Source organism: Apodemus sylvaticus, chromosome 12, assembly GCF_947179515.1.
Source record: "Apodemus sylvaticus chromosome 12, mApoSyl1.1, whole genome shotgun sequence".
NCBI lineage: Eukaryota > Metazoa > Chordata > Mammalia > Rodentia > Muridae > Apodemus > Apodemus sylvaticus.
In genome coordinates this window covers 97,489,014-97,501,048 of record NC_067483.1, presented here as the reverse complement: position 1 = coordinate 97,501,048, position 12,035 = coordinate 97,489,014, and the positions used below count along the sequence as shown (strand labels likewise).

The window sequence follows — 12,035 nt, the reverse complement described above, 5'->3', positions numbered from 1 at the left end:
AAATGATGTGCAGGGGCGGGGATCTATAACTGGAAGTTTCTCTCTCCCCCTGCCCCACCCGTTCCGCTGCAGGTGAACTGTAATGGCTTCACTATTGAAGATGAGGAGCTCTCTCATCTGGGATCGGCAATATTTCCTGAGTAGGTTGAGTCTGACTTCGTTTCTTTCCCTTTGTACTTATTTAACACTAATTTGATTTTTTACATAACCCACCTGACTGCGTGTGGCAGACATGAAACTCCAACTGAATTAAGACAGCTTTTTAATCTGTCATATTTCAAAATATTTCCCCTCCACTTAAGGATCCGGAGGTGGGAGCTAGCAGAGCGGTGGCGGGGCGCCCCGCCAAGCCCAGAGCTGTTGTTAGGAAGGATGGATCAGCGCAGAGAAGCCCGTGGCTCGCTGCTGGGGAAGCATGCTGTCTGCGGGCCTGCAGCTCTGCAGGCCTTGTTTCTTAGGCTCAAAGTGAGGCATCAATTGCACATGCAGGGATTAACCGTGGTTTCGGCTGAGGCAGTAAACTGGAGAAAGTTCTCAGAGCATTATTGGGCATCTCCCCCTCCCGACTTCAGGAATATCTGGATATAATTCCTGAAAGGCCAGCTAGATGATGTGGGAAATCCAGAACAATTGGTCCCCATTTCACAGGTGGAGCCAGGGACGCCTTTGTGCATCCTGACAGATCCACACCGGCATTCCGTGGTGTGGAGGGTGGGAGCGTTAGGGTTCCGTTGCAGTCCACTGGCGATGCCTGCTGCTCGCCTGCCGGGACCACGCACCAGTTCCGGGAGTGTGTGTGTGTCGCCTGCTGGGCCGTGGGCATCAGGGATGTCAGGAGGGAGGGACCTGAGAGACCCTGGCGTGGGCAGCTTTCTCCAGAGAGAGGAGGTGCTGGAGGTGGCCCTTAGGCCAAGGTGAGGTCAGCTGCAGGCAGAACCATGGAGAGGACCAGAGTGCCTCTTGGCAGAGATTCTCTTAGACTTTTGGGAAGAGAACAGAGAACAGGACAGGCATGGGCTCCATGAAGACACTCAGACAGCCATTGAATTCTGCACTGTGGCCTGGGTATGAACATCTGAGAATGTCTGAATTTGAGACCTCACCATGTCCCACGGCAGCCAAACATGACAGCTGTGGATCACGAGTTGCTTCCCTGTTTGTTTTAGCGCCGTCCCCACCACCTCTGTTCAGAGACACAGCCTAGCAGTTTTCCAAGATGGTTCCAGAAACCTGCTGTTCATTGCTTTTAACATGTGCCTTTGGGAGTTCTGCCCATCAGACATCCTGGTGCCTGACACCCTATGCGTCCCTGTAGGAATCGTAAGTAGGCTGTAGTGTAAGGTAGAGATGCCCCTCCCCAAGACCAAGAACCAGCTACCTGTTAGTGTCAGGTGTGAAGCTAGTCACCCACTGTGCCCAGACCTCTAGCAGACAGGAGAGAGGAGGGTCACTTCCCTCCAAGACACTCCACCATGGGCAGTAACCGTCAGTGCTCCTCGGAACCCCTTGCTTTTGTGAATCCTGGGTCAAGTATGAGAAGGGTTCTGGTCTCTCATGGGTCGGGCAGTACCGGCCCTCCCTCCCAGTGGTGACATGGACAGGCGTGCCCACAAGAGCATAAGCCCTGGTTTCTGGGCATTTTTAATTGGGGAAAAATCCTTTGGGACTGAAATCACATCAGTGCGTGATTTCAAAGGCAGCATCTGTGAGATCAAGCACGTTCCCCTGTAGTTTAGAAATTTCTGTTCTCAGAACTTTGACCTTGAAATAATCAGAGAGCTCAAAGCATCTCACCTAGGTGAGTCTCTCTCCTGTCACTGTCCCTAAAAAGCAGACAGCAGCAGGCGCAGCCATGTCCCAATTTCCCAGATTTGGAGATTGAGGCGCTTTTCTGGGGCCCTAGGGGGTGGGGGATCACAGCCCATCCTCCCTCGAGCAGATGGCCTTTCTCAACATCTGAAAGGAGCGTTTGAGAAGCAATCCACTCAGACAAAAAGACAGCCCCTTTGTCTTGCACCCGGGCGTGCATGGGGGCAGTCAGCTGTGGGCACTGCCGAGTGAGTCTGTCTATCCGGACGGAATACTTAGGATAGTTGTTATTCGTGTACAGTTAGAGATCAGATTTCATGTGAGGATTTCATATTTGAGTATAGTGAAAAGGGTAACATGTCAGACATTGGAGCTGAGGATGCTCCAATTATAGTGAATTCTTAGACCAGTCAGGGCTACCGGAGACCCTGTCTTAAAAAACAATACAAAACGGAAACACTAGGTATTATTCTAAATGCTCAGTGATTGTGCTCTTGGGATAGTTTGGGCTGTCTGTGTTCTTTGAACCGTCTGACGTAGGCTCAGTTCCTCTTCTCAACAAACAGGTAAGTAGCATTGAGTCGCTTCAGCAGCCATCCCACGGCACTCAGACAACTTGAGTTCTCTTTTGATCGGCAGCGTTGCACTTATGAATCACAGCTGCTGTCCGAATGTCATCGTGACCTACAAAGGGACCCTGGCAGAAGTCAGAGCTGTACAGGAGATCCACCCAGGAGACGAGGTGAGAGTGCAGCCGTGGTGTGCTTGTCCTGGACTCAGGCTGTGGAGACAGACAGGCAAAGCAGTGAGATCCACGGAGTACCACCGTGGCGGCTCCTGCAGCTGAACCAACTGTCTGCCCCTGGGCCCTACCTGGGTTACCTTCCAGATTTGGCACCTGGCTTGATGTCCCTCACCAAATACATGGGTGCTTGCCATTTCTTTTGGCCAGATAGAAACAAGAAATACATTTGGGGCCGGGCAGTGGTGGCGCACGCCTTTAATCCCAGCGCTTAGGAGGCAGAGGCAGGCGGATCTCTCAGTTCGAGGCCAGCCTGGTCTACAGAGTGAGTTCCAGGATAGCCAGGGCTACACAGAGAAACCCTGTCTCAAAAAAAAAACAAAAACAAAAACAACAACAAAAAAAAAGAAATACATTTGGATTAAATTCTTTTTTTTCAAATTCAGTTTCACTTTGTGTGTCTGAATGCTTCACCTGTGTGCTTTTATATGCAAGCCTCTTGGATCCCCTAGATCTGGGGTTACAGCACCAGATGAGTGCTGGGAATCGAACCTGGGTCCTCTCTAAGAACAAATGCCCTTAACCTCTGAGCTCTCTCTCCAGCCTCCTGCAATGAAGTTCTGTCATCTAAGATTTATAGTCTGGGTATCCCTGTTGTCAGACAATTGGCTAATGAATTCTTTCCTGTCCCCACGACACCCCACAAAGCTCTAAACCATTATTGCCTGTGCTTGTTACTGTTGTTGTCTCGGAATGGCCTTGCTCTGTGGGACAGTCCTGTCCAGCTGACAGTCAGCGTCATGAACAGTCAGCCTCAACCACCACAGCGGTGGAACAAATGCCCCACCAGAGCTGAGGAGGCACAGCCCACGGGGCCTGTCTTCGTGGTTCCCTTCTTAGAGGTGGCCAGTCACGTGCCCAGCTCAGGAAGAAGCGCACTCTCAGGCCGGAGGCTCCATCTGCTGCCTTCCCATAGTAGAGGAGGTCGGAGAGCCCCGTGCGTCACCTGCTCCCTGAACCACTTCCCTCTCTTGCTGTGTGTGGTTGTGCTTTCTGGGTTGAGTTTTGAACTTGAAACTCTGTTTTGAAGGACATGTCCAAATACTGAAAACTTTAGGTAGAATTCTCAGTGCTAAGTGACAGAAGCTTTGATTTCTCTGGAAGGTTTTTAGTAGTTCACAGCTGACATTCAAGCCTCCTTTCCACCCCATCTCTAAATCCAGCATGAGGTGAGGACCCAGTCTGGAGCCAGGATGTTGAGGGTCCTGATGGGATTTGTGGAGATGACCCTGGGGCCTCTTTTAAACCAAGAATGAAATGGCCAGCCTGGCTCTAGACTACCGAGAGGCTAATGACCTGCCTTCCTGGATAGACTGTCTAAGCCTGGAATGGTGCAGCTGGGGTGGCCTTTGTCGCCATCTTCTGGAGGCTCTGTTGGTTGCATTGTGTACCTGTCCTGTCCAGGGATTCTGGTGTTAGACGGAAGGGTTTGGCTGGTGTTTCTCTTTCTTGGCTGGCATGCAACCACGGATTGTTCTTGTAACTTCAGCTTGGGGAAGTTGGTACTTCCCGTGTTATATTCCCCCAGAGAGAAAGGAGCCAATCCCTCTAGGTTCCTGGCATTAGATGGAACCTGCATATGCCCCAGGTTTGCTTGAGTCCGAAGTCCCTGGGCACCTCAGACTACCCTGTGCTGGTGTCCCTGGCTGTCTGGCAGGCCCATGCCTGCCACACTGGTGACTCTGCTGTGTGGGCTGCTTGGCATCACTGTCCCTATGAGTAAATGACAGGTACTGCCTAACAGGCCACACATGTCCAGGGATAGCTGTGAAATCCCTTTAACACAAACTTGTAAATGTATTAAAAATAATACAAAGTCTTTGTGATTAAAAAAAAAACCTCGATTGTATGCTTCTCAGGTGTGAGCTGTATAAATAACGGCATCATATTGCACTGTCAGAGTTGTGCATGCACAGAAGGATGGATGCTTTAGGCCTTAGTTCCAGACCCTTCTGTAAAAGGCAAAGCCAAGAGAATAAAGGGACCCAGAGTGACCACTTCCGTGTTACCTGGCCAGCGGGGTCGCAGCTGCTGCTGTGCAGCCTGGGAGCCCTACATGCCACACTCAGAGGCCTCTCAAAGACCCCGGGGCCCCTCAGAGCTGCCCTCCCCTCCAACCCCCCACTCCCCCACCCCCTGCCCCTGCCCAGCCCTTGCTCAACTATGTGATGTCAGGAGGAAGGGTGAGCAGACCAGGGTGTTTAAGGCCTTGCTCTCCCCTATACATGCCCAGCCTTGGCCTGATCTTTGGTGAGGGAAGGTGAAGGGTTCCTCTTCCTCTTAGTTGCCAATGTAGGGACTGAGCATATAGGCTTTCTGGTCACCACAAGGAGATGGGCACAGCTCCACAGCCTCTCAGCCAGAGTTAGCAGTGTGACCATCCATGGGACCATCCTTGGTGCCTGTGCTGGGCCTGTTGACTGTCCTCCGTGTCAGAGGTTGGCAACGCCACAGGAGCAGTTGGAACTGCGTTCCTTGCGGCAGACCTCTGGCCTCTCACCCCCAGGTGTTCACCAGCTACATCGACCTGCTGTACCCAACAGAGGACAGGAACGACCGGTTAAGAGACTCCTATTTCTTCACCTGTGAGTGCCGGGAGTGTACGACTAAGGACAAGGTCAGTTCGCTGATAGGACAGAGGAGGGTCCCTGCTTCTCGCCTTCCCCAGCCTCCCCTGGCCTGTCTCCCCACACAGTTGGTGTTTTGACCCTTTTAACCGTGTGACAAAGACAGGCAGAGGGAATCCAGGTAGACAAGAGCCTTCTGTGCAGGCGGGAGAAGGACCTGCTGGATTCACCTGGGCTGTGAAGACAGCCTCAGCAAAGTGCTGTCTCTGCAGGAACTTGAGTTCAGGCTCCACGGCCCATGCAGAAAGGACAGATGAGATGAAATAATCTCACAATCCCAGCACTGTGGGAGGGGGCGGGGGACCACCCACGGAGCCTACTTGCAGGGTCCAGGACACTGAGATAGCCTGACTCAAAAAGCAAGGTGGGGGTGCGGCAGTTGCTGGGGTGTGTGTGTGTGTGTGTCCAGTGCCCATATAAAAGGGCACATGTCACTATGTGTGCCTGTAACCACAGTGCTGGGAGGGGGCGTGTGTATGTAGAGGGTGTAGAGAGAAAATTGTTGGGGTTTGGGGTTTACTGGTTACCAGTGTAGCTTCAGGCTCAGTGAAAGGTTAAGTGAGAGAACAGGGCACACACACACACACACACACACACACACACACAGCCAAGGTGGATGGCACCTGAGGAAGGACACCTCAAGTTGACCTATGGCCTCCACACAGGCAGGCTCACACTTGCACACGCACCCACACATGCACGCATACCCACACATGCACATGCACCCACACATGCACACATACCCACACATGCACACGCACCCACACATGCACACATACCCACATATGCACACGCACCCACATATGCACACGCACCCACACATGCACACAAAGTGCCTCCCAAAGAGATGGGAGGGGAAAGGCACCTGGGAATCAGGCTCTGGCTTTTTGGACTTGTCACCAGGTTCCACGTGGCACACACTATCAGTTTTCAGGGCCAGCCCTGGTCACTGGCCTGGCCTCACTTACAGACAGGCACACACAGACATGGACCCACAGAAAACACCGTTGGGATCCTGTCTAAGGAAGACTGGCCAGGAACTCACGGCTATGTTTTTATAAAAAGGGAGCAGAGCGTGGGGTTCCCTCTAGGTCCAGAACCTCTGCCTGTATGGGAGCAGCTCCCCCTGGAGAGGAAATCTCACACCTTGAATATCCCCTCAGGACAAAGCCAAGGTGGAAATCCGGAAGCTCAGCAGCCCACCGCAGGCCGAAGCCATCAGAGACATGGTCAGATATGCGCGCAACGTCATCGAGGAATTCCGGAGGGCCAAGCACTACAAATATAACCTTTCCCTGTGTCCTGAGGGGACACACTGCCATGTCTCACAGGCAGGGTGTGGTGGGAAGCCGGGAAGAGAGAGGCGGAGAGGAGTAAAGTATTCTAAGGAGGCCCGGGGTCTCCTGGGAGTGAATGTGAAAAGATAGATGGCCCACAGCAGGGCGTCAGCTAGGCTAGCAGGGACTGTCCTCACTGGACTGCAGAGGTCAGGGGCGCCACATGGGGGAAGGCTGCCTCCTGGCGGAGCCACCTTGTTGATGTAGTGCAGGTAGGCACTACTAAGAGCCCCACCTCACCTCAGCCCCATCCTGGCAGGCACACTGAACGTGGGCATTGATCCGAGCCCATGAGGAGAGAGTTCCTTAGATACATGGCCACGTCTCAGGGACACTGTTGGTGGTGGCAGGCCTAGGGTGCAGAACCTGTGTCCTCACACAGTACCCAGTACCGTGTTCTTGGGATTTGGAAAGACCTGGGATTTGCATCCCAGAGGGCAGAAGAGGGAGTCTTTGTTTCCTCCCCTGCTTCCTCCCCGCCCTCCATCTTTCTTTCTTCTCTCATTAGGGACTGAACCTAAGGCCTTGCACATGCCCAGCAGATGTGTGGCTGCTGAGCTGTGTCTCAACCCCTACCACACACACACACACACACACATACACAAACACACCCTCTCTCCTCCCTCCCCCCCCCCACACACAAGCACACCCTCTCTCCCTCCCTCCTCTTCTCTCTCTTTTATCCTGTGGTTTGTTGAGGACCATGCAGAAGGATGGTAGACTGGGCAGTAACTCAAGTGTTAGGTTTTCAGGTCTTCAGGTTTTATTTTGAAACATGTCATGTTTTCAAGGTGCAGTCCAGGCTGATAGTGAACACCTTCTATAGCCCAGGCAAGCTCTGAGCCTGATTCCGTCCTCCTCGGCCTCCTGAACAGCCAGGGTCTCAGCCTGCGCCTCGAGGCCCGTGAGGCGCATTGCTTCCTAAGTAAGAAATCTTTTGAGAGCCTGGGCTAGGGTTGCTCTCTGCACTTGGAAAACGTTTCTGTGCGGGCACAGCTTCCTGACAGGAGGTACGGGGTGGCTCGGGCTCCCAGTGTGGATGAAGACTCCATCCTCACTGTTGATCTGTGCTGATGCCAGCATCCGCAGGGCCAGGAAGGTCTTTCTTTGCATTTCCTTAGTTTTGCTTCTTCGAGGGAATTTCAATTCCCTTTACTTCTGTTTTCCTGCCTATACTTTACCCTGGAGGAAAGGGTGGGTGGAGGGGAGGAACTGGCCCTGCCCACCCTGGCCTGCCCCGCCCCGCCCTGCCCCGCCCCGCCTGGGTGCTGCCTGTTTCCTTGACGCTTCAGCACCCCCTAGCGAGCTGCTGGAGATCTGCGAGCTTAGCCAGGAGAAGATGAGCTCCGTGTTTGAGGACAGCAACGTGTACATGTTACACATGATGTACCAGGCCATGGGCGTCTGCCTGTACATGCAGGACTGGGAGGGAGCCCTGAAGTACGGGCAGAAGATCATCAAGCCATACAGGTGAGTGTGAGCGGGACTGGGTGGCTCGCTCGGGATGAGCATGGTGGCTGCCTTCCTCCCCAGGCTGCACCAGGCACGCCTAGGAGAAGTGCTGCTGCTTGGTACCCACATCCGCACGGGGTTCGGGCTTCTCCCCACCGAGCTCGGCTCCTCCATCCTCCCAAGGAGCTCCCTCACGAGGCAGAGTGCCACAGGGTACCCACAGAAGTCCATCCCGGCCAGAGTTAGAAAGACAGTAGTTTACAGCTGCGCCCACCTGCCTCTTCTGTGTCAAATGGCACTTGTGACTTGGTCAGTGGAGGGAGGGCAGGAGTGCCCCTCAGCCTCCTGCCCAGCCTTCTGCCACACACCACCGCCTTCTGCCTCTGCACACTGCAACCCCAGCTGCATTTCACTGGCTCTAAGATTAACGGTCTGGCGTGGCTACTGGCGTCTTCTGCTCAGTCAAATAAAACAAGATGAGATTCCCAGTTGTAGGAATAATTACGGAGCCAGAGAAATGGCCATCCTAGTGGGTCACCAGACGTTAATGTGGGAGGCAGGAATCCACTGCACTGTCATTACATGAGGCCGGCCACTCCGAGGCTGAGCCCCCTTGCTGCAGAGCTCCCCGAGGCCTGCGCACTAGGGGCGTGAGGGCAGCATGAACAGATCAGGAGCAGCGTGGGCGTTAGGCTGGAAGTGCCCTCCCCAGAGCACGCCTGCTGCTCCTCATGAGTCCAGGAAGACTGGAAGCTGGCTGTGAGGCCGGCCCCACATGCCCTAGTCTCTGCCATCCGCTGAGCCACTGTCTCAGGATAGCCAGCAGGGGGAGCCGAAGAGGATGCCAGGTGGTCAAACCTGCTCCCGGAAGGAGCCAAGTCAGAGACCTCAAGCACATCCCTTTTCCCTGCAGGAAGAGGGATGAGGAAGTTCCCTGGTCTCAAACCTTCCTCTGAGAGAGGGACCCAGGCAGACAGCATCCCAGGCCTCAGATTGGTGGGGAGGATGCCCGGCAGAGCAGAGTCAGAGCAAGAGCGAGACAGACAGACAGACCGAGAAATTGGAGGGCTCAGGGTTTAGCAGTCAGTTAGGTTCCTCAGATGCTATGTGAGTGTGCACATGTGTGAGCGTGTGTGTGTGTGTGTGTGTGTGTGTCCTGTCTAGTGGGAGGAGGAGGCCTCTTTGCTGTCTGTGTGACAGAAGCATTTGCCTTGACATTTCCCTGTTGCCTTGGTCTGGATTGGGGTCGAGGCAGGCTTCACGGCAAGATTTCCCAACAGCTTCGATGCAGCTTCATCCAAAAGGGACCGGTGGCGGTGGCATTCACAGTGCCCCTTAGGGTGCGCGCCAGCCCCGCCAGGTTACCGTGGGCTCTGATGTGGTAACTGCCATCTCCTCCTTTCCAGTAAGCACTACCCTGTGTACTCCCTCAATGTGGCCTCCATGTGGCTCAAGCTGGGAAGACTGTACATGGGTCTGGAGAACAAGGCTGCGGGAGAGAGAGCCCTGAGGAAGGTACGTCTGGTAAACAAGCCAGTCAGGCCTGCTTCTCAAGGGCCCGTGTGTGGGAGGCCCGTGGCTGCAGAGGCTGAGGGAGACCTGCTGTAGCCTACCCCCTGGCCATGTCATTGTGGGGTGCTGTCAGCAGGTGGAGGTGATGCTGAGCTCACACTTGGTCTAACCCAGGCACTTCTGAGCCTTACACTCACTCGGTCTAACCCAGGCACTTCTGAGCCTCACACTCACTCGGTCTAACCCAGGCCCTTCTGAGCCTCACACTCGGTCTAACCCAGGCCCTTCTGAGCCTCACACTCGGTCTAACCCAGGCCTTTCTGAGCCTCACACTCAGTCTAACCCAGGCCCTTCTGAGCCTCACACTCACTTGGTCTAACCCAGGCCCTTCTGAGCCTCACACTCACTCGGTCTAACCCAGGCCTTTCTGAGCCTCGTACTCGGTCTAACCCAGGCCCTTCTGAGCCTCACACTCACTCGGTCTAACCCAGGCCTTTCTGAGCCTCACACTCGGTCTAACCCAGGCCCTTCTGAGCCTCACACTCACTCGGTCTAACCCAGGCCCTTCTGGGTAGGATCACACATAGGAAGAGGGCTGAGGTAGGCTGCTGTGGGGAGAGCTCTACTCTCCGCCTGCCCGCCTCTTAGGACTGAGAGTGATACCCTGTCTAACACCAAAGGGCTGGATCGGAGAGTCGCTCAGTGCTACTACATAGCCTGGGGAAATCCTAACATGAACTTAACCACGATCTCCACTCATCCAAGCCAGTCGTGCGTGGGCTCTGCTTACAGTACTGAGATAGGCTTTCTGATGGGGACGGCTCCGGCGGGTTAGCTGAGGAGTCTAGGGTGCAGGGTGGGACCTTTGACGCGGGAAGCTTTAACCTCTCCAGCCAGGCTGGGACTGAAACACATGTGCAGAAGATGCCGGGACCCCCACACACTCACCATTTGGTGGGCGTGCTTGTGCCTGCTCACGTACAGGTGTGCATATAAATACGGAGGCTAGAAGATGACCTCAGGTATTCCTCTGGACAGCCCCCATGGTCAGCAGGCTCTCACCGACCTGCAGGTCACAGATTAGGTCAGGCCAGTCTGCCGCTGAGCTCCAAGGACGCCCCTCTTACCACCCATGCTGGCGTTACAAGCACATGCCACGGTGCTCAGCTGCCTGAGTGGGGTGGGGCTAGGACTCGGGTCTGTGCTTGAGACAGAACTTTCTGAGCTGTCACCCCAGCCTGCTGTCTGTCGAGAACCCCTGAGGGACACTGACTCACCCTCCTGACTCTGTGTGATGTCAGAGCTGGTCTGTTGCTTCGCTTTGTATAAATATTGCAGCCACAGACAAGCCCAGTCCCCTCATGTCCCAAAGCGCCTGTGGAGACTGAAGACTCAGGGTCCCGCTAGGATAAAGTGTGAGTTGTGTGGTTTTCCGTTGATGTCACATCTGCTTTCTCAGTGACACCAGGGAAGAGTACCTAGTTAGGTTACCACTAGAAAGCATCATGGTATCTAAAACGTTTAGAACAGTGGGTTCAGAGCATGCGGTGACCTGAGCCCTTCTTTGTCTCCCCTGAGAGTCTTGGCAGACTGAGAAGGAGCCTGTGAGAGGTGGTTTGCCTGCTGTGCTCTGAAGCACTGACGGGCAGCACACACCCCTGCTGGGATGGGCGCAGCGGGCCAGGACCTTGGGCAGGCGGCAGCGGTGCCAGATGCTAGTCCCACCCGCCCCTGCCCTTTGCTCTGTTCTAGGCCATCACCATCATGGAGGTAGCCCATGGCAAGGACCATCCGTACATCTCTGAGATCAAGCAGGAAATTGAGAGCCACTGACTGCATCCCCGCTCTCCGCTCTCCGTCAGAAACCTCGCAGGACTTGAATATTTCCAACGTCATGGGTCACCCCAGCCTTCCGCAAAGCCTTGCCATGCTGTGTTTCAGGTTCACAGTTGGTCACCTCTGACCTTACAGTCATTTCCAGCCCTTGCCTTTTCTCTAAGAGCCGTGGCATGATTTCATAGAATATATATTTTGGGCTGATTGAGCTTTAAAAATGCAACAATTTTCCCTCTGTGCCTGTTGGAATGCTCTGCAGAGCTGACGAGGAAGAGAATAAAAGCGCCAGTCCTTGGAGCCTTGGTGTCTGGATTCTGTGAGGATGCTATGGGCGGGGGCTTCTCCATCAGGCCTTGAGCCCTGTTCTGTGCCTGGGAGTGGGTCAGTCATCTTCTGTCTATAGTGACTGTCACAGAACAGTGACTGGAGGAAGACAGCAGGCAGGAGGGAAGACAGGAAGTGGTCGCTGGCCTGGGTACACCTCCCTGGCACTGGACTTGGCCTCTTCCCGGCTTCCCCTTGGCACCTTCTGGAGACGTTTGACTGAGCTTTCTCCCCTTCTCCCTCGTGGACTGTCCCCTGTATAGTTCTCTCCTGGAAAGGCTCCAGGGTAAGCTTGAGAAGGAAAGAATTTCCTTACCAACCATGTGTTGTGAGCAA

General features: G+C 54.3%; 1 protein-coding gene across 1 annotated transcript in view; it reads left to right on the top strand.

Annotated features, from left to right (window-relative positions):
* The window catches only part of Smyd2 (SET and MYND domain containing 2), a 40,229-nt gene extending 28,557 nt beyond the window's left edge, over window positions 1-11,672 (top strand). The window contains exons 6-12 of the mRNA XM_052200614.1: window positions 73-140; window positions 2,449-2,551; window positions 5,118-5,228; window positions 6,402-6,522; window positions 7,871-8,045; window positions 9,434-9,542; window positions 11,292-11,672. Coding sequence (XP_052056574.1) covers window positions 73-140; window positions 2,449-2,551; window positions 5,118-5,228; window positions 6,402-6,522; window positions 7,871-8,045; window positions 9,434-9,542; window positions 11,292-11,372 — 768 coding nt within the window. The 3' untranslated portion in view covers window positions 11,373-11,672. The remainder of the gene's footprint in view (window positions 1-72; window positions 141-2,448; window positions 2,552-5,117; window positions 5,229-6,401; window positions 6,523-7,870; window positions 8,046-9,433; window positions 9,543-11,291) is intronic.
* Window positions 11,673-12,035: the final 363 nt, after the last annotated feature.